This window comes from Pristiophorus japonicus, chromosome 8 (assembly GCF_044704955.1).
Source record: "Pristiophorus japonicus isolate sPriJap1 chromosome 8, sPriJap1.hap1, whole genome shotgun sequence".
In the NCBI taxonomy this organism is placed as follows: Eukaryota; Metazoa; Chordata; class Chondrichthyes; family Pristiophoridae; genus Pristiophorus; species Pristiophorus japonicus.
The window spans coordinates 143,066,372-143,086,867 of NC_091984.1; the positions used below are offsets into that span (position 1 = coordinate 143,066,372).

General features: G+C 47.8%; 1 protein-coding gene across 1 annotated transcript in view; it reads left to right on the forward strand.

Moving 5' to 3' along the window:
• LOC139268193 (regulator of G-protein signaling protein-like) overlaps positions 1-20,496 on the forward strand; it is a 161,522-nt gene that overhangs the window by 58,382 nt on the left and 82,644 nt on the right. Inside the window, exon 4 of the mRNA XM_070886243.1 lies at positions 6,604-6,687. Coding sequence (XP_070742344.1) covers positions 6,604-6,687 — 84 coding nt within the window. The remainder of the gene's footprint in view (positions 1-6,603; positions 6,688-20,496) is intronic.

Below are 20,496 nucleotides of genomic sequence, written 5' to 3' on the forward strand. Positions count from 1 at the left end.
TAACAATATTCGAACAGTGGACAGTCAAGGAGCTATAGGGGGGAGGAACTTAACACAATCATAATCACTAAGGAGGTGGTACTCAGTAAGATAATGGGACTAAAGGTAGATAAATCTCCTGGACCTGATGGCTTGCATCCTGGGGTCTTAAGAGAAGTAGCAGCAGGGATTGTGGATGCATTGGTTGTAATTTACCAAAATTCCCTGGATTCTGGGGAGGTCCCAGCAAATTGGAAAACTGCAAATGTACCGCCCCTATTTAAAAAAGGAGGCAGATAAAAAGCAGGAAATTATAGACCAGTTAGCCTAACATCTGTGGTTGGGAAAATGTTAGATTCCATTATTAAAGAAGCAGTAGCAAGACATTTGGATAAGCAAAATTCGGTCAGGCAGAGTCAGCATGAATTTTTCGTATTTGACAAATTTGCTGGAATTCTTTGAGGATGTAACGGACAGGGTGGATAAAGGGGAACCAGTGGATGTGGTGTATTTGGACTTCCAGAAGGCATTTGACAAGGTGCCATATAAAAGGTTACTGCAGAAGATAAAAGTTCACGGGGTTAGGGGTAATATATTAGCATAGATAGAGGATTGGCTAACAAACAGAAAACAGAAAGTCGGGATAAATGGTTCATTCACAGGTTGGCAACCAGTAACTAGTGGGGTGCTGCAGGGACCCCAATTATTTACAATCTATATTAGCGACTTGGAAGAAGGGACTGAGTGTAACGTAGCCAAGTTTGCTGATGATACAAAGATGGGAGGAAAAGCAATGTGTGAGGAGGACACAAAAAAAAAATTTGCAGAAGGACATAGACAGGCTAAGTGCGTGGGCAAAAATTTGGCAGACGGAGTATAATGTTGGAAAGTGTGAGATCATGCACTTTGGCAGAAAAAAAACAAAGAGCAAGTTATTATTTAAATGGAGAAAGATTGCAAAGTGCCACAGTACAGCGGGACCCGGGGGTGAGCCACTCACCATACAACAGCTCGACAAACCCGTGAGCATGCTCACAGGTACATACATTACTGTACTTCCTCTTTATTTTGAAGCATGGTATCCATACAATATTTCAATAGGTTACTTCTCACAATTACAATGTTACAAATTCGGCTGCTGAGCCCGAACATCTTGTTGTAAGCTTTGAGCTTCCGTCTGCTCCAACCTCCATTTCTTTGCTGTTGGCTGGCTTTACCCATTTTTTATATTTTTATTTGACTCCAGAGACCGTCTTGAGGAATTTCTGTTTTCAGGGTGTGTAGCCCAGGATTCCTGACGTTGATCTTGCTGTGTCCTCTTGAGTTTCCTTGGAACCCTTACATCCGTCCTCATGTTAGTTTTCTTCCCCAGGCCTTGGAATTCTCAGTTGTCAATATCCTGACTAGTTGGTTTGCGATTTCTCATTGATCTTCTCAGCTGAAGCCCAACTCCACCTCCTCCCTCCCCTCAGAAGATACAGAGTCTCTGCGAGATTGTCCATACCCGCAGAACCACCTTCAATCAGCTGCAGCCGAGGTGATGGGGATATGGATGTGGTGTTTGTTGGAGTACTTGGACCTGCCAACTCGCTCTGACTCATAATCATCTACTTGTGGTACCAAAGGTGCATCACTCGCTCGAAACATTTGAGCCACATGAACCTTCCTTTTGTATTCACAAATTTTGACCATTGTCCTGCTTGGTGCCACATACCCGAATATGACCATTGACCATTGTTCCATTTGTGTGGACTTGCCCTTTTCAATGGATTGAGAACTCTGACCTGATCGCCCTCCTGAAAGCACCGCTCTTTGATATCGAAACGAGAATGATGTTTCTGCACCGATTGTGTCTTCACTAACTTAATAGACAAGTTTGATTACCATAACCTGAGATGCGTCCTCAGTCTACGCTTCATCAATAATTCAGCAGGTGTGTACCCTGTTGTCGAATTGGGTGCAGTTCTGTATTTGAAAGCAAAATTCACTAACCTATGTTTCATGCTCACCGATGATCCAGTCTGTCGAACTTGTTTCCGCAAAGCCTCCTTGACAATCCTGACCGACTTTTCAGCTGCACCATTCGAAGCAGGATGATATGGTGCTTTCAATGTGTGTTTGATACCGTTGTGTCTGGCAAAATTTGCAAATTGCATGGGACGAAATTGTGGCCATTATCTGACACATCCAACATTATCCGAATATGTGCATTGTATCCCTTGATTCCCTCGTATGAGTCTTCAAACATATTAGCATATTTCTCCAGCAGAGTATCTAGCCGAGACTTAACCATTTCTGTACCAATCCAAATGAAGCACTCTTAGCCATCTTTGCCCATAGGTGTCGGCCGATTGCCGTATTTCGCTACAACAATAGGAAATCTTGCTTGTTGCCGCTGGTATTGTACTGTACACTCCATTTGTCCAAACATCTAGTTTCTCCCCTGAATATCGTTTCAGCTTCGCTGAGCTTGTCTTTAGTGGTATGCTTCTGAGATTCTTGTAAGATCAGGCCCTCAAATCTGGCACCAAGCTTATGCTCTACAGGGCTGTAGTGATACCCGCCCTCCTGAACGTGAACCATATACAGTAGACACCTCAAATCGCTGGAGAAGTACCACCAACGATGCCTCTGCAAGATCCTACAAATCCACTGGGAGGACAAACGCAACAACGTTAGTGTTCTCACTCAGGCCAACATCCCCAGCATCAAAGCACTGACCACACTTGACCAGCTCCGTCGGGTGGGCCACATTGTCCGCAAGCCCGACCAAAGACTCCCAAAGCAAGCGCTTTACTCAGAACGTCTACACAGCAAGCATTTCCCAGGTAGGGAGAGGAAACGTTTCAAGGACACCCTCAAAGCCTCCTTGATAAAGTGCAACAACCCCATCGACACCTGGGAATCCTTGGCCCAAGACAGCTCTAAGTGGAGGAAATGCATCCGGGAGGGCACTGAGCCTTGAGTCTCGTCGCCGAGAGCATGCAGAAACCAAGCGCAGGCAGCGGAAGGAGCGTGTGGCAAACCAGATTCCCCACCCACCCTTTCCTTCAACGACTGTCTGCCCCACCTGTGACAGAGACTGTAATTCCCGTATTGGACCGTTCAGTCACCTGAGAACACAATTTTAGAGTGGAAGCAAGTCTTCCTCGATTTCGAGGGACTGCCTATGATGATGTAATACACATCCTGACTTATTATTGAATAATCAGCCGCTGTATCTATTGTCATATTAATCCATCAATTATTAATCAGTACTAACGTTCTGAAATCCTGACATCAGGAATGTATTGCCTTGCCCTTCACTGCATATACACCAACACCCGCAGTGTTCTGATTGGTTTCCACTCAGAGAAGTCTTTGATTATCGTTGGGCCTGTGATTGGATTTACATGTGGCTGCAATGTGTCCCCTTACTTGGCACCGGTAGCAACTTGCCCACTTGAACCCACACTGTTGTGCGCTATGGTTGCCATAAAACTATGACATCTATTTTTCTTGGTTTCATAACTCTCTCACTGACTAGGGCTCACGATCTTCCATGTTTCTTCAGCCCTGTGGCTGTGAATCGCTATTACTGCCGATAATGGGTAAAATTCCTTAATATTTTTCTCTGCCATTTTCGTGGCTTTCTTGCAAGCTCTCTCAAAAGAGAGATTATCCATATCAAACAATTTTGACTGGATGTGTTATACACACTAATTTATCTCAAAAAGCCCTGTTTAGGAATACTCTAAAACTGAAGTGTAGAGGCAATTTTCTTATGGCAACAATGTATTCACTGATGGTTTCATCAGGGCTTTGGTATCTCACTGCAAACTTCTAGCTCTCCGCTATTTCTAAAGGCTGTGGTTCAAAATGATTCTCCAATATCTATAGTATGTCTGAGAATGAAGCATCCTTAACCTATCTTGGGGTTAACAAATTCACTAAGATACCATAATTCTCTGCTCCAATCATGACTGTCAGAATAGCTTTCATCCTCTCCTGAACTGCTTGATTCCTTAACTGCAAATCTGCCACACATGCTGGGACTTTATTGCCTTCATTAGCTCTAAAAACAACATCTGCAGTCTTTCACTGTAGGATCTAAACCATTCCTTATTCTTGTCAAATGCTCCCAAATTACTGACATAATTCGTTGTCACATCCATGTTGCCTTCTTAGCTTAATAACCATTAATCACTCTGAATATTCTTGAATTGCTTTCAATGAATTGCTCCGCAGACTGTAACGAGTGGGTTGCTACAGGGATCAGTGCTGGGGCCCCAACTATTTACAATCTATATTAATGACTGAGATGAAGGGACCGAGTGTAATGTAGCCAAGTTTGCTGATACAAAGATGGATGGGAAAGCAAATTGTGAGGAGGACACAAAAAATCTGCAAAGGGATATAGACAGGCTAAGTGAGTGGGCAAAAATTTGGCAGATGGAGTATAATGTGGGAAAATGTGAGGTTATTCATTTTGGCAGAAAAAATAAAAAAGAAAATTATTATTTAAATGGAGAGAAATTACAAAATGTTGCAGTACAGAGGGATCTGGGGGTTCTTGTGCATGAAACACAAAAAGTTAGTATGCAGGTACAGCAAGTAATCAGGAAGGCAAATGGAATGTTGGCCTTTATTGCAAGGGGGATGGAGTATAAAAGCAGGGAAGTCCTGCTACATCTGTACAGGGTATTGGTGAGGCCACACCTGGAGTACTGCGTACAGTTTTGGTTTCCATATTTACAAAAGGATATACTTGCATTGTAGGCTGTTCAGAGAAGGTTCACTAGGTTGATTCCTGAGATAAAGGGGTTGACTTATGAAGAAAGATTGAGCAGGTTGGGCCTATACACATTGGAGTTCAGAAGAATGAGAGGTGATCTTATTGAAACATATAAGATTCTGAGGGGGCTTGACAAGGTAGATGCAGAGAGGATGTTTCCACTCGTCGGGGAATCTAGAACTAGGGGGCATAGTTTCAGAATAAGGGGTTGCCCATTTGGAACTGAGTTAAGGAGGAATTTCTTCTCTCAGCGGGTCATAAAGCTGTGGAATTCTCTGCCCCAGAGAGCTGTGGAGGCTGGGTCATTGAATATATTTGATAGACAGATTCTTGAACGATAAGGGAGTGAAGGGTTATGGGGAGCGGGCAGGGAAGTGGAGTTGAGGCCAAGATCAGATCAGCCATGATCGTATTGAATGGCGGAGCAGGCTCGAAGGGCCAAATGGCCTAGTCCTGCTCCTATTTCTTATGTTCTTAAATGGCTTACTCGAAGCTCTTTTTGTCAGCTCCACACTGTTCACTCCTCACAAAAGAAATGGTACTGCAGATTCTCATTCGGGAATCACCCTGCCGATACATCCTCTCGCTGGGCACCACTTGCAATTGCCTTCAAAAGGAAATTCCACCAAAATGTCTTCATAAAGAAACTCCCATTCTCATTGCCATTTTGTAATGTATTTGCTTCATGGGTTTTTTGCTTAAGAATTCATAGCAACACATTGCTATTAAGAACTAATTGGTTTATTAGCAAAAGGTTTAACAACCACACTGCACATTGCCAGTTCATCCACCAGGCTCACAACCACCTGCCTCATCGTGGATGACCTAGACCCAACTGGCTGGGGTTTTATTGAGTCTTGTGAACTCCACCTGACTGGCTAAAGCCACTCACAATGCAACAGCTCTACCAACCTGTAAGCATGCTCACAGGGGCATACATTGCAGGAGTTCACGTATGCGGACTGAATGGAGGGGTTTTAGCAAAGCGATCACGGTGGGAAGGGAGGAGGTAAAAGGGGCAGGTGTTGCATCTTCTGCGCTTGCATGGGACGTTGCAGCAGGGAAGGGAGGGGATGCTGGGGCTAACTGAGGAATGGACCAGGGTGTCGCGGACGGAGCTGTCCCTTCGAAACGTATAAAATTCTGACTGGGTTGGATAGACTGGATGTGGGGAGGATGTTTCCCTGGGACTTGGAAGTCTAGCACAAGGGGTCACAGTCTCAGGATACGGGGTAGGAAATTTAGGACCGAGATGAGGAGAAATGTTTTCACTCAGAGGGTGGTGAACCTGGGGAATTCTCTACCACAGAAGGCTGTGGAGGCCAAGTCACTGAATATATTGAAGAGGGAGTTGGATAGATTTCTAGAAACAAATGGCATCAGTGGGTATGGGGAACAGGCGGGAATATGGTGTTGAGATAGAGGATCAGCCATGATCATATGGAATGGTGGTGCAGACTCGAAGGGCCGAAGGGCCTACTGCTCCTATTTTCTATGTTTCTATGTTTGGAATGTTGAGAGGGGAGGGGAAGATGTGGTGGGATTGCTCTGGAGGTTGGGGTAAATGGTGGCAGATGGTGCGGTGAATGTGGAGGCTGCTGGGGTGAGAGGAGAGGCAACGTGGAACCCTGTCGTGGTTGTGGGAGGACAGGGAAGCTGCATCGAGCTTGTGATGTCCCTGCCCTCCTGCTCTGTGCGGCAAGGTGCATTCAGAAACTGAGTCAGCCGACCTCACGAATTGTGAAATATTAGCAAACTAGTTGATGCGAAATGTTCTGCGTGTGCTTGCTCTAATATTGTTAGCTGCGCTACGTTAAGTAACTATCCTCGTCCATGCCTGTGTTTTCCAGAGGACTTCCCAATACTCAGGTTCACGCTAGCCAAAGGGATTCAGCTGCTCATGCCGAACGAGAAGCCAAAGACTTCTCCTGCAGGTAAGGTTTAGTCCAAAACTGACCCCAATGGGAAGCTGTTGCAATAACTTCATTTTGACATTTTTATATGGAGGACTGCCAATTTGGGAGAGACTCCTTCACCTGTGCTTTATATTGCTGGTCATCAATTGTAGATTCATGTGCTTGTGGGAATGATTCTCACTGTGTCTCTCTGCCTCTCCGTTCATCTCTCTCTGTGTTTCTGTCAGTCTCTCTCTCTGTGTTTCTGTCATTCTCTCTCTGTGTTTCTGCCAGTCTCTCTCTCTGTTTCTTTCAGTCTCTCTGTGTTTCTGTCAATGTCTCTGTGTTTCTGTCAGTCTCTCTCTCTGTGTTTCTGTCAGTCTCTCTGTGTTTCTGTCAATGTCTCTGTGTTTCTGTCAGTGTCTCTCTCTGTGTTTCTGTCAGTCTCTCTCTGTGTGTTTCTGTCAGTCTCTCTCTGTGTATCTGTCGGTCTCTCTCTCTGTTTCTCTCAGTCTCTGTATGTTTCTGACAGTCTCTCTGTGATCCTGTCAGTCTCACTCTCTGTTTCTCTCAGTCTCGCTCTGTGTTTCTTTAAGTGCCTCTCTGTGTTTACGAACATACGAACAATGACGGTCAGGCAAAGACCATCTGGTCCATCGAGCCTGTCCCACACAATTGCGATACCTTGTGTATCACAACATATACACTCCAAACCATGTGATCTCCTGGGAGAGGCAAACAAACAGATAAAAAACCCAGCCAATTTTGGAAATAAAATTGGGGAAATTCCTCTCCGACCCATCTAGGGGATCAAAACTAGTCCAGGAGATCAGCATCATCATCTTGCTTCCACCCTAAATATGAGTCCTTAGGTGGCTGAACAGTCCAATACGAGAACCACAGTCCCTGTTACAGGTGGGACAGATAATCGTTGAGGGAGGGGGTGGGTGGGACTGGTTTGCCACACGCTCCTTCCGCTGCCTGCACTTGGTTTTTGCATGCTCTCGGCGATGAGACTCGAGGTGCTCAGCGCCCTCCCAGATGCATTTCCTCCACTTAGGGCGGTCTTTGGCCAGGGACTCCCAGGTGTCACTGGGGATATGGCACTTTATCAGGGAGGCTTTGAGGGTGTCCTTGTAATGTTTCCTCTGCCCACCTTTGGCTGGTTTGCCGTGAAGGAGTTCCGAGTAGAGCGCTTACTTTGGGAGTCTTGTGTCTGGCATGCGAACAATGTGGCCTGCCCAGTGGACCTGATCAAATGTGGTCAGTGCTTCAATGCTGGGGATGTTGGCCTGGTCGAGGGCGCTAACGTTGGTGCGTTTGTTCTCCCAGGAGATTTGTAGGATCTTGCAGAGATATCGTTGGTGGTATTTCTCCAGCGACTTGAGGTGTCTACTGTACATGGTCCATGTCTCTGATCCATATAGGAAGGCTGGAATTACTACAGCCTTATAGACCATGAGCTTGGTGACAGATTTGAGGGCTGCACTGGTGCACTGGAGGCGGTGTTGAATCTCGTCGTCAATGTCTGCTCTTGTTGATAAGAGGATCTTGATGACTGGGGGCAGCACTGTGGTGGAGGACAGGTTGGTGGAGGACCTTTGTCTTACGGATGTTTAGCATAAGGCCCATGCTTTCGTACGCCTCAGTGAAGATGTTGACTATGACTTGGAGTTCAGCCTCTATGTGCGTAGACGCAGGCGTCGTCCGCATATTGTAGCTCGATGACAGTGGTTGGGACAGTCTTGGACCTGGCCCGGAGGCGATTGAGGTTGAACAGGTTGCCACTGGTTCTGTAGTTTAGTTCCACTCCAGCGGGGAGCTTGTTGACAGTGAGGTGGAACATGGCAGCGAGGAAAATTGAGAAGAGGGTTGGGGCGATGACGCAGCCCTGTTTGACCCCGGTCCGGACGTGGATTGGGTCTGTAATGGATCCGTTGGTAAGGATCAAGGCCAGCATGTTGTCGTGGAGCAGGCGGAGGATGTTAAGGAACTTTTGGGGGCATCCGAACACCTCGAAAAATCCCTGTCCCATGTCCCCGCGGACGCCAAACTGATCCTCCTCGGTGACTTCAATGCCAGGGTCGGCAAGGACACAGCACTCTGTGGAGGCGTGATTGCCAGAGAGGGGGTAGGGAAAGCCAATTCCAGCGGTACCGTGCTCCTGACAAAATGTCCAGAGCATGAACTTGTCATCACCAACACCTTGTTCCGCCAGAGGGACATGTACAAGGCATCGTGGCAACACCCTCGCTCCAAACACTGGCACGTGCTCGACTATGTCATCGTCCAAGCCAGGGATCGCAAGGATGTGCACATCACCTGCACCATGACAGGAGCTGACAACTGCTGGATGGACTACCGCCTAATCTGATCCATCATTGACATTAATGTAGTCCCAAAGTGGAAGGGACAGCAGAAGCAGTGCCGCAAAAAAGTCAATGCTGGGACACTTAAAAACCCAGCTAAGAGAGCCCTATACAGCCAGCGCCTCACAGCTAACCTGGCGTGCCTTGATGACCCTGAGACACAGAATGCCCACAGCACTTGGTCTGCCCTCCAGGCCTCCATAACCAGTGCCTGCGAAAAGACGCTCGGTCACTCAACCCAAGAAACACCAGGACTGGTTTGATGAGAATGACCAGGAGATCCAAGAACTAATAGATCGCAAGCACAGGGCATTTCTGAGCCTTAAACAACAACCCAACTCGGGAACAGCAAGGCAGCGTTACAGATGACTTAAGGCCAAGGTCCACCAAAAAACCCGGGACCTAAAGAACAGATGGTGGATGGAGAAAGCACAGGAGATACAGCAGCTGGCCGACAGCCATGATGTGCGAGGATTCTTCATCGCAGTCAAGACCACCAACAGTACAAACACTCAAGGACTCACCCCACTGCTGGCCAAGAATGGGGAAACACTCATCAAGGACACCGAGGCAGTCAGGGTCCGCTGGATGGAGCATTTCGAAGATCTCCTCAATCGAGACTCTGCCTTTGACTCGAGTGTTCTTGACTCCATCTCGCAGCATGCTACCCACCACCACCTCAGTGAGACCTCAACACTGCACGAGGTAGAAAAAGCCAAAAGACAGCTTAAGAACAACAAGGCTATGGGTGCGGACGGAATCCCTGCTGAGGATTTGAAGTATGGCGGAGAGGCATTGTTGGTGCGAATACACAACCTCATCTCCCTCATCTGGAGGGAGGAGAGCATGCCGGGAGATCTCAGAGATGCAGTGATCGTGACCACCTTTAAAAAAGGGGACAAGTCCGACTTCGGCAACTACAGAGGAATCTCCCTGTTATCAGCCACTGGGAAAGTCGTCGCTAGAATCCTCCTCGACAGTCTTCTCTCTGTGGTTGAGGAGCTCCTCCCAGAGTCACAGTGCAGATTTTGTCCTCTATGGGGTACAACGGACATGATATTTACGGTGCGACAACTACAAGAGAAATGCAGGGATCAGCACCAGCCCTTATACATGGCTCTCTTCGAACTTACAAAGGCTTTTGACACTGTCAACCGCGAGGGTCTGTGGAGCATCCTCCTCTGTTTCGGATGCCCCCAAACGTTCATCACCATCCTCCAGGAGATCACTCTGGCCTTGAATTCCCTGCAGTACCTACCTTCTGGAAGAGGTGATCTCCGCTGCAGAAAGAAACAAACCCTGCTTTCGTTTGAAGATATTCAGCGAGTCTGCATCCATTTCATGAAATGGCTGCTTGTTCCAGAGGTCCACTATTCTCTGGGAAAAGACCCACCTCCTGACGTCGAACCTAGGTCTAGCCCTGGTCCTGCCTAACCTCTTTAATTGAAATAAGCGGTCAGCTGGAACACTGTCTATTCCCTTCATTATCTTATAAACCTCAATCAGATCCCCCAAAGTCTACCACTGGTGACCGATCTCCAAATAGATCCAAATCCATCGATAACTACTCTTTGCCTGCGTCCTGCCAGCCAGTTCTGAATCCAACTCAATATATTTCCATTAATACCAGAGGCTCCGATCTTATAGAGAAGCCTCTTATGCGGTACCTTCTCAAAAGCTTTTTGGAAATCTAAGTCGACAATGAAGATGTTGACTATGACTTGGAGTTCAGCCTCTATGTGCGCAGATGCCAACTTTGTAACTTCCTCAAAAAATACAATTAAATTTGTGAGACATGACCTCTTTTTTTATGAAGCCATGTTTGGTGTCCCAAATATGTCCCTCGCTATCCAAGTATTCATATATTGCATCCCTTATGATTTCTTCAAGCATCTTCCCTATTACTGATGTTAAACCGTTGGGACTCTCGTTACCCGGGTCTGCCTTGTCACCTTTTTTAAAAATGGGGACGACATTAGCCTCCTTCCAATCTGTAGGAACCTATCCAGAGTGCAGTGAGCTATTAAACATACAGGTCAGGGACTCGCACAGCACATGTTCCATCTCCCGGAGGACCCTCGGGTGGCTATCATCCGGCCTGGCTGCTCGATCCATTTTCAAGTTCTTAATTCTCTCTTAACACAGTATGTTTATCTCTGTTAATGTTTCTAAGAAAACTAATACAGGTGCAGCATCCCGAATCCGAAACCCTTGGGACTGAGGCCATTCCAGATTCCACGTTTTTCCGGACTTTGCAACGTCTTTCTGACGTCACCAATCCGGAAACACCCGAGCCCAGGTTCGTTTAGTTCCGGATTTGAGAATGTCAGGGGGAGGGGTGAGGGGGTACCTGCCAAGGAGCTGTTTGGGCCGTCCGGGGCCTGCTGAGGAAGTCGTCGTCGGGCCAGCCCCGCCAAGGGTGTTGTTGGGCGGGGCCCCACTGAGGAGGTGTTCGGGCAGGGCCCACTGAAGAGGTGTTTGGGCGGGGCCCACTGAGGTGGTGTTTGGGCGGGGCCCACTGAGGAGGTGTCCGGGCAGGGCCCACTGAGGTGTTTGGGCGGGACCCACTGAGGTGGTGTTCGGGCGGGGCCCACTGAGGTGGTGTTCGGGCTGGTCCCACTGAGGTGGTGTTTGGGCGGGGCCCACTGAGGTGGCGTTTGGGCGGGGCCCACTGAGGAGTTGTTCGGGCGGGGCCCACTGAGGTGTTTGGGCGGGGCCCACTGAGGAGGTGTTTGGCCGGGGCCCACCGAGGAGGTGTTCGGGCGGGGCCCACTGAGGTGTTTGGGCGGGGCCCACTGAGGTGGTGTTCGGGAGGGGCCCACTGAGGTGGTGTTCGGGCGCGTCCCACTGAGGAGGTGTTTGGCCGGGGCCCACCGAGGAGTTGTTCGGGCGGGTCCCACTGAGGAGGTGTTTGGGCGGGGCCCACTGAGGTGGTGTTCGGGCGGGTCCCAGTGAGGAGGTGTTTGGCTGGGCCCTGGCGAGGAGGCCTTGAGGTAAGTACAGCGGTAGTGGGGCTAGGTGAGAGGCGGTGGGGCGAGGCCCGAGGTTGGGCAGTGGCGGTGCCCCGAGATCGGCAGGATTGTCGGCTCCGGATTCTGGAACATTTTACGGAACCTGGACGACCCTGCCACCGATTGACCCGGATTCTGGAAGATTCTGGAACTCCGGATTCTGGACGATGCACCTGTATTAAATTTTAATATTTGAGCATCATCTTCAAGGGTGAAGACTGATGCAAAGTGCTCATTTAATATTTCTGCCATTCTCAGTGAGTCCTTTGTAACCTGTCCTTGAACACCTGGCAGTGGCCCAGTAAAGTCTTTGATCGTTCTCTGACTCTTCACCTAACCGAAAAAGTTCTTCCCATTACTGCCACAACCCTTTTTACCATTAGCCTTTTGCTTGATCTAATAGCAACCTTTGTTTTCTTTAGTTGTTCCTTGTATTCACCTTGTTTATTCAAGTATAAAGGGGGAGTCATTCGATCATGCCTCAGTTGGGGCGGTGTCCCGGGCGGGGTGGTAAATTTTGCGCCGGAAAATGGTTTGCGCCTGCCGCCGAAAATTCACCAGCTGGGCCGGGAGTGTGGGGCGTAGCGCTAAGGGAGGCGTTGTATACCTCTCTCAGGGCGCTAGGCCGGCTGAGCATGGGAAAATTCCAAGCTAAAGAACTGGCCTTGGAGCACCAAAGCACAGGCCTGGGGCGGTGGGGGCAGGGCGGGGGAACCTGGACATACCCACTAAAAACATTCCCAATACATAGCTCATGCTGCCACAACATAAATCGCAAAAAAAAAAAAATGAAAAAACAATCACACTTACCTCAGGTCGACATTCCTTCCCTCACTGCGGCCGCTCCAGCTCGCAACGCCCGCTTTCCCAGGCAGTCCCACTAGGGTGCGCTACGGGTCAGGTGGCAACCAAACATCGAGCCGATGTCGCAACATGGGACGTTGCACGCCGGCTCACCTCTGCCGGGCGATAATGCTCCATGCCCACTGTCCATACCGGCACCAAATGTCCCGGCTGGGCGCTGGATGCAATTCCACCCCTAAATGTTTTCAATTGATAGAAACATTTCTGTTTACATTCTATTTGTCTTTGTACAGAGCCAGTCAGCCCTCTTGGCTTTTTATCGCAGCACATTTACCTTCTCTTGATTTGGGGTACATGTTTGCTTTCCACATTTTTCATCTTGTTCTCAAATACTTTGCATTTATATTCAACATAGTTCTCATCAGTACTGAGGAGGGTTAGCCAATTTAACCCTTCCAAGTCATCTGCCATTTTGGAGAAGTTTGCCCTTCTGAAATCCGGTCCGAATTGGAGGTTCTCAGAACCTTTAGTTGCACTAGCCAATTGGAACCGTATAATGTTGTGATCACTGTTGCCCAGATGTTCCCCCCCACATGGAGGCCGGATACGAGGTCAGGCTCATTACTAAACACCAGGTCCAATATATGATTACCCTCGATAATTCATGAACGAGTGTTTTCTGCCAATGTCTATCTGTGTGTTTCTGCCAATGTCTCTTGTTGTGTACGTAAATAAACAGACTAACTGAAACAGGAGTATTTTAACTTAACTGTGTCCTTTATAGCAACTCCCAAAATTGTGTCCCGAACCAGCATGTTTACAGTAGTGTGTGAATAGCTCCCGCAGGATCCTAATGCCTGTCTAGTGTCCTGTAACAAACAAATAGAGTATGAACACAACATATTTCCCCGTTTCTGAAAACACAGTCTATGAACTGACAAAGTCCTTGAGATAGCCAGGCTGTGTTCTGATATGCTGAGACCGGCGTGGAGCTTGCGGTGTTTGATCCAGGTTTTTGGTTGCGAAACAGAACATTGCCTCTGTTCCATTCTGCTGGTCTGTTGGCCTGTGAGTTGGGATCAGTCTACGAGCGTTCCATCGAGTTTCATCATTGAGCTTGTAGGTATGAGGGCTGAACTTTCGCCCGATCTGTTTTGGAGGCGAAAGTGAAGATGTGGTTTGGCGCTTAACTCTGACCCAATCTCCGTTCTTCAGTTGGGGCTTTTGAGCACGTCGTTTTGTGTCAGTGGTTACTGTTGGTACTATCTCAAGATGTGCCACCAGAGGCCACAGCAGTGGAAGACTCGTAGGGTACCTGTACAGGTGTGCCTGGCCTAGTATAAAAGGCAAGCCACCAGGTGTGATCCTCACTCTGGAGTTAACTAATAAAGGACTAAGGTCACTACAGTTTAAGTACAACACATTGCCTCGTGAAGTCATTTTTAGAGCATCTAAGGACACAACAACTGGCGACGAGATTATGAACTTTCACGTGGAAATGGCTACCCTTGGTACATTGCAGCAGTTCACCGATGGTGATGATTGGGATACCTTTGTGGAGAGGCTGGAACATTTCTTCACAGCAAACAACCTGGCAGGCGATAATCCGGCCACACTGGCTGATAAGCACAGAGCTATCCTGCTAACCAGTTGTGGGCCCAATGTCTATGGCCTCGTCAGGGACTTGCTGGCACCAGTGAAGACAACGACCAGTCGTACAAGGAGCTCGTAACCCTGATCCAGGAGCAACTCAAGCCCAAGGAGAGCATCCTCATAGCCAGACACCGGTTCTACACCCACCGAAGGCCTGAAGGCCAGGAAGTCGCGAAGTACACCGTAGACCTCAGGAGGATGGCAGCACTGTGCAAGTTCGGCACCCATCTCAACGAAGCGCTGCGGGACATTTTTGTCATTGGAATCGGCCATGAGGGCCTTCTTCATAAGCTACTGTCGATGGATACCACAGTCACACTGCAGAAAGCTATCTCTGTGAGCCAGTCATTCATGACCTTGATCTGTGAGCAGGATAGTGCGGCACTTATCAGCCAGTGAGGCCGGATCGTCCCTTGCCAGGTCATTTGCTGTGAAGAAGTGTTCTAGCCTCTCCACAAAGGTGTCCCAATCATTATCATCGGCGAACTGCTGCAATGTACCATGGGTAGCCACTTCCACGTGAAAGTTCGTAATCTCGTCGCCAGTTGTTGTGTCCTTAGATGCTCTAACAATGACTCCACGAGGCAGTGTGTTGTACTTGAACTGTAGTGACCTTAGTCCTTTATTAGTTAATTCCAGAATGAGGATCACACCTGGTGGCCTGCCTTTTATACTAGGCTAGGCACACCTATGAGTAACCTACAAGTCTCCCACTGCTGTGCCCTCTGGTGGCACACCTTGAGATAGTATCAACAGTAGCCATGTAGAATACATGACAGATGAGGTCACTGAACTTGTAGCGATTTCTGGCCATTTGGAATGCAGGTCATGTACTACAACAAGGAAACGCTGGTTCTGTGAAGCTGCTTCAACTGGACTGAAGTTATCCAACTGAAGTTGTTGCCATGGTCTTTGTGGCCATGGAATGGGCTTCAATGGCGATGCTCGGATATTTGTGGCCTTTTTGCTCAGACTGCATGCTTCACAGTGTGAGACAAGCTCCTCGATGCGAGTGTCAATCCCAGACCACCATACTGAATCGCGGCATCTTTGCTTCATATGGACAATGCCAGGGTGTCCATTGTGTGCCAATGCGAGAACGCGCTGTTGAAGTGACTTGGGAATTACTGCTCTATCACCACGAGCTAGGCAGCCATCGTTCTAAACGGAAAATTCACCGCGAAGTCTGTGGAATGTTTTCAGCTCTTCCGAAATTTGCTTAGGCCACTCCGTCTGGAGGAAGTGGCACACGTTCTGGAGCATAGCATCACTCTGTGATCCGTCGCAGGAGACGAGGTTTCTGATGGACTGAGTGATGATCGACGTGACATATGTGTCGTCATCTGTGAACAAGTCAGCACCAGAGTCCAAAGCAGGTGTCGAGCAGCTGAGCATGTCAGCTACGTGGTTGCGACTGCCAGCAATGTACTGTACAGCAAAGTTATACTGATAAAGGCGATCTGACCATCGGCTGATTCGTAGTGGCCTGTGCCCGGATCCAGTTGTAGCCAGTAACGTAGTTAGTGCTTAGTGATCCGTACGGAGGGTAAATTTCCTGCCATAGAGCTAGATGTGCCAGCGTTCACATGCTTAGATGCAAGCAAGTGCTTCGCGTTCCCCTGAAGAGTATTTACATTCTGCAGGCGAGAACGTGTGAGAGACGAAGGCTACTGGGCGTTCCAGGCCGTCAACCCATTACAAGAGCACAGCACCCATGGCGGTGCCTGATGCATCCGTGGTGACGTACATAGTGGCATTCGGATCAAAGTGCGCGAGGATAAGAGCGGATGTGATTTTCTCCTTGAGCGTGGTGAATGCCTGAGCCTGGGAATCTGTCCATTCCCAAGGGACGTCCTCGCGCAGCAACTTGTGAAGTGGTTCGGCAATGTGCGCGTGGTGTGGGACGAACTTCAGATCGAAGCTGCACGTGCCGAGGTATGATGAAAGTTCTTTGACGCTGGTAGCCTCCTGCATTTGCTGGATCACGGCAATTACCTTGTGCTGTGACTCTGTAGCCCAGAAAGTTTATTTCTCCAACAGCGAATGTACACTTATGGGCATTAAGTGTAATGTTACGTGTAGCAAGTCTAACCATAACTGTGTGAAGTCGCTGGTCATGTTCTTCCATTGTCTATCCATGGACGACGATGTGGTCAAGCAGATTGAGGGCTCCCTCTGTGCCTGCTAGCATAGTAGTGACAGTCTTCTGAAATGCACTTGGTGTAGAAGATAGTCTGAAGGGCATGCGTCGATATTGATACGGACCATCATGCATCGTGAATGCCGTGAGTGGTTTGCTGTTCTCTGCTAGGGGTATTTTCAGGTAACTGTTGAGTTTCGTAAAAACTATTGAGCCGTGGAATTCTGAAGACAATTCGTCGATGGTAGGAAGAGGGTACTTGTTGGGGATGATGGCCTTGTTGACCTCTTTCAGGTCGATGCATAGGTGGATCTCCCCATTTTTCCGGCAAGCAATGACTAAGTTCGAGATCCAAGGTGAGGAGTCGATGCTCTCAATGATTCCCTGAGATTCAAGTCGCGTTAATTCTGCGGATACTTGGTCGCGAACCGCGAATGGGAGACGGCGAAGTCGCTGCGTAACCGGTTTGACGGAAGGGTCAATGTGGGGACGATGGCAGAATTTTGTTATCACTCCAAACCCTGTGAAGATTGAGGGATACTGCTTGTCAAAGTCCACCGTGTACACAGGTGTGCCGGTTGGGTCATAAACTTTGAACCCAAGCTTGTCAAAAAGGTCAACAGCCATGAGGCTTCGTCCCTTCGTGACATGAAAGGAAACGTTCGCCAATGTTATGCCCTTGTAGTATATCGGGACAGATATGACCCCAAGTACCTCAATTTTGGAGTTGGAGTACGCATGTAGAGTGGAAGTTGCGGGCTGCAGTTGACAGTGTGTGAAATGGGTTTTGTACACAGCCTCGCTCAATATGGAGACTTTGGCTCCAAGGTCAATGAGGAGGCAGCAGGGCATGCCATCAATGTTTACCTCACAGTCCTTGAATTTGCCCGAACTGATGTGCGAAATGTCACAAACGGTGTGAACCATACTGGATTCATCACTATCGGGATTGTCACATGTCGAATATGCTGCAATTAGCGACAGTCACTAGCAAAATGGTTCATTTTACCACATGCAGAACATTTCTTCCCACGCGCAGGGCAGTTAGGACTCTTGGCTGAATGTGATCAGTCCCCACAGTTAAAGCAGTGGAAGTTAGGCCCGCAATCCATAGTGGGAGGCTTATTACTAGCCCTGGGTCTCTGCTGTGATTTCCGCTTTGGACGAACGCCTTGCACATGGGCTGTAGCTGCTGTCTGCTGCACAGGGGAGCAGGGGGTCTGATCGCTTTAAAATCGGAAAGCGCTGATTCGATTTGGATGGCCAAATTAGTTGCTTTGTCCAATATCAATTTGTCATCCTCCATTAGCAATCGTTCCCGAATTCGAGGGATCGTTATGTTCTTAATAATCTGATCCCTGATCATTTCTTCTGTGAGTGCTCCAAAGTTGCATGTAGCAACCAGTTCGGTTAATGAAATGATGTACTGTTTGGTTCACCGTTCGCTTGCTCCCTTTGATGAAATTTCTATCTCTCCATCATGATACTTTTCTTTGGCCCAAAATATTTTTCTAGGGCACTTACTGCTTTGTCGCAGGACTCCGTGTCTTCGATTTGGCCAAAGATGCGTTGGCCTTCGATGCCGAGGCAGTGGATAAGTATTGCACGGCGGCGAGCTGGTGTTACATTGTCGCCGTCTAACCCACTCGCCGTGATGTATGTAGAAAAACTTTCTATCCATCTTGGCCACGAAATTGGAGGTTCCCCGGTGTGGAGAGAGGGGTGGGGGTGGGGGTGTGGCTGGGGTAGAGAAGTTAATTTGATTCATCCTAGTTGCCAAATTATGTTCTGTATGTAAATAAACAGACTAACTGAAACAGGAGTATTGTAATTCACTGTGTCCTTTATAGCAACTCCCAAAATGGTGTCCCAAACCAGCATGTTTACAGCAGTGTGTGAATAGCTCCCGCTGGATCCTAATGCCTGTCTAGTGTCCTGTAACAACAAACAGAGTATGAACACAACACCTCTTTCTCTGTTTCTGTCAGTCTCTCTCTGTGTTTCTGTCAGTATCTCTGTCTTTCTGTCAGTCTCTCTTTCTGTCTTTCTGTCAGTCTCGCTCTCTGTGTTTCTGTCAGTCTCTCTGTATTTCTGTCAGTGTCTCTCTCTGTGTTTCTGTCAGTGTCTCTCTGTGTTTCTGTCAGTCTCTCTCTGTGTTTCTGTCAGTCTCTCTCTCTGTTTCTGTCAGTATATCTCTGTGTTTCTGTCAGTCTATCTGTGTTTCTATCAGTCTCTCTCTCTGTGTTTCTGTCCGTGTCTCTCTGTGTTTCTGTCAGTCCCTCTCTCTCTGTGTTTCTGTCAGTCTCTCTGTATTTCTGTCAGTGTCTCTCTGTGTTTCTGTCCGTCTCTCTTTCTGTGTTTCTGTCAGTCTCTCTTTCTGTGTTTCTGTCAGTCTCTCTCTCTGTATTTCTGTCAGTATCTCTCTCTATGTTTCTGTCAGTCTCTCTCTCTGTTTCTGACAGTATATCTCTGTGTTTCTGTCAGTCTCTCTGTGTTTCTATCAGTGTCTCTCTCTTTGTGTTTCTGTCAGTGTCTCTCTGTGTTTCTGTCCGTCTCTCTTTCTGTCTTTCTGTCAGTCTCGCTCTCTGTGTTTCTGTCAGTCTCTCTGTGTTTCTATCAGTGTCTCTCTCTTTGTGTTTCTGTCAGTCTCTCTCTGTATTTCTGTCAGTGTCTCTCTCTGTGTTTCTCTCAGTCTCTCTGCGTTTCTGTCAGCCTCTCTCTGTGTTTCTGTCAGTCTCTCTCTGTGTTTCTGTCAGTCTCTCTCTGTGTTTCTGCCAGTCTCTTCCTCTGTGTTTCTGTCAGTGTCTCTCTCTCTCTGTTTCTCTCAGTCTCTGTGTTTCTGTCAGTGTCTCTGTGTGTTTCTGTCACTCCGAGGTCCCTTTGTTCCTCTACACTTCTCAGTGTCGTACCATTTAATGTGTATTCCCTTGCTTTGTTAGTCCTCCCAAAATGCATTACCTCACACTTTTCCGGATTAAATTCCATTTGCCACTGCTCTGCCCACCTGACAAGTCGATTGATATCTTCCTGCAGTCCACAGCTTTCTTTTTCATTATCTACCACACAGACAATTTTAGTATCATCTGCAAACTTCTTAATCATATCCCCTACATTCAAGTCGAAATCATTGATATATACCACAAAAAGCAAGGGACCCAGCATTGAGCCCTGCAGAACCCCACTGGAAACAGCCTTCCAGTCACAAAAACACCTGTCAACCATTACCCTTTGCTTCCTGTCTCTGAACTAATTTTGGATCCAAATTGCCACTTTACTCTGAATCCCATGGTTTTTTACTTTTGTGACCAGTCTGCCATGTGGGACATTTTCAAAAGCTGTTATGCTCATAATAAATAGTCAGACCGAGTAGTGTGTGTACTGAGCAAGTGTGACCTTAGCTCCTTTATTGTAGTTCCGGAGAGCAGGTACCTCGTGGGTGGCCTGCTTATATACTGTACTCCCAAGGGATGCTGGGATCCCTTGGGACTCCAACAGGTAGGCCCTCTGGTGGACAGGTGTGATGCAGGTTACAAGGGGTTAAATAAACAACAAAAGCCTCGTTAAACTTGATATACACTACATCATACGCACAGCCCTCATCGATCCTCCTTGCTAACTTCAAAAAAAATTCAATCAATTTAGTCAGACACGACCGTCCCTTAAATCCATGATGACTATCCTTGAATAAAAGAACTAATGAACATCAGAAATAGGAGCAGGAGTCGGCCGTTTAGCCTCTCGAGCCTGCTCCGCCATTCAATAAGATCATGGCTGATCTGATCATGGACTCAGCTCCACTTCCCTGCCCGCTCCCCATAACAGTTGAGTCCCTTATCGCTCAAAAATCTGTCTATCTCCGCCTTAAATATAT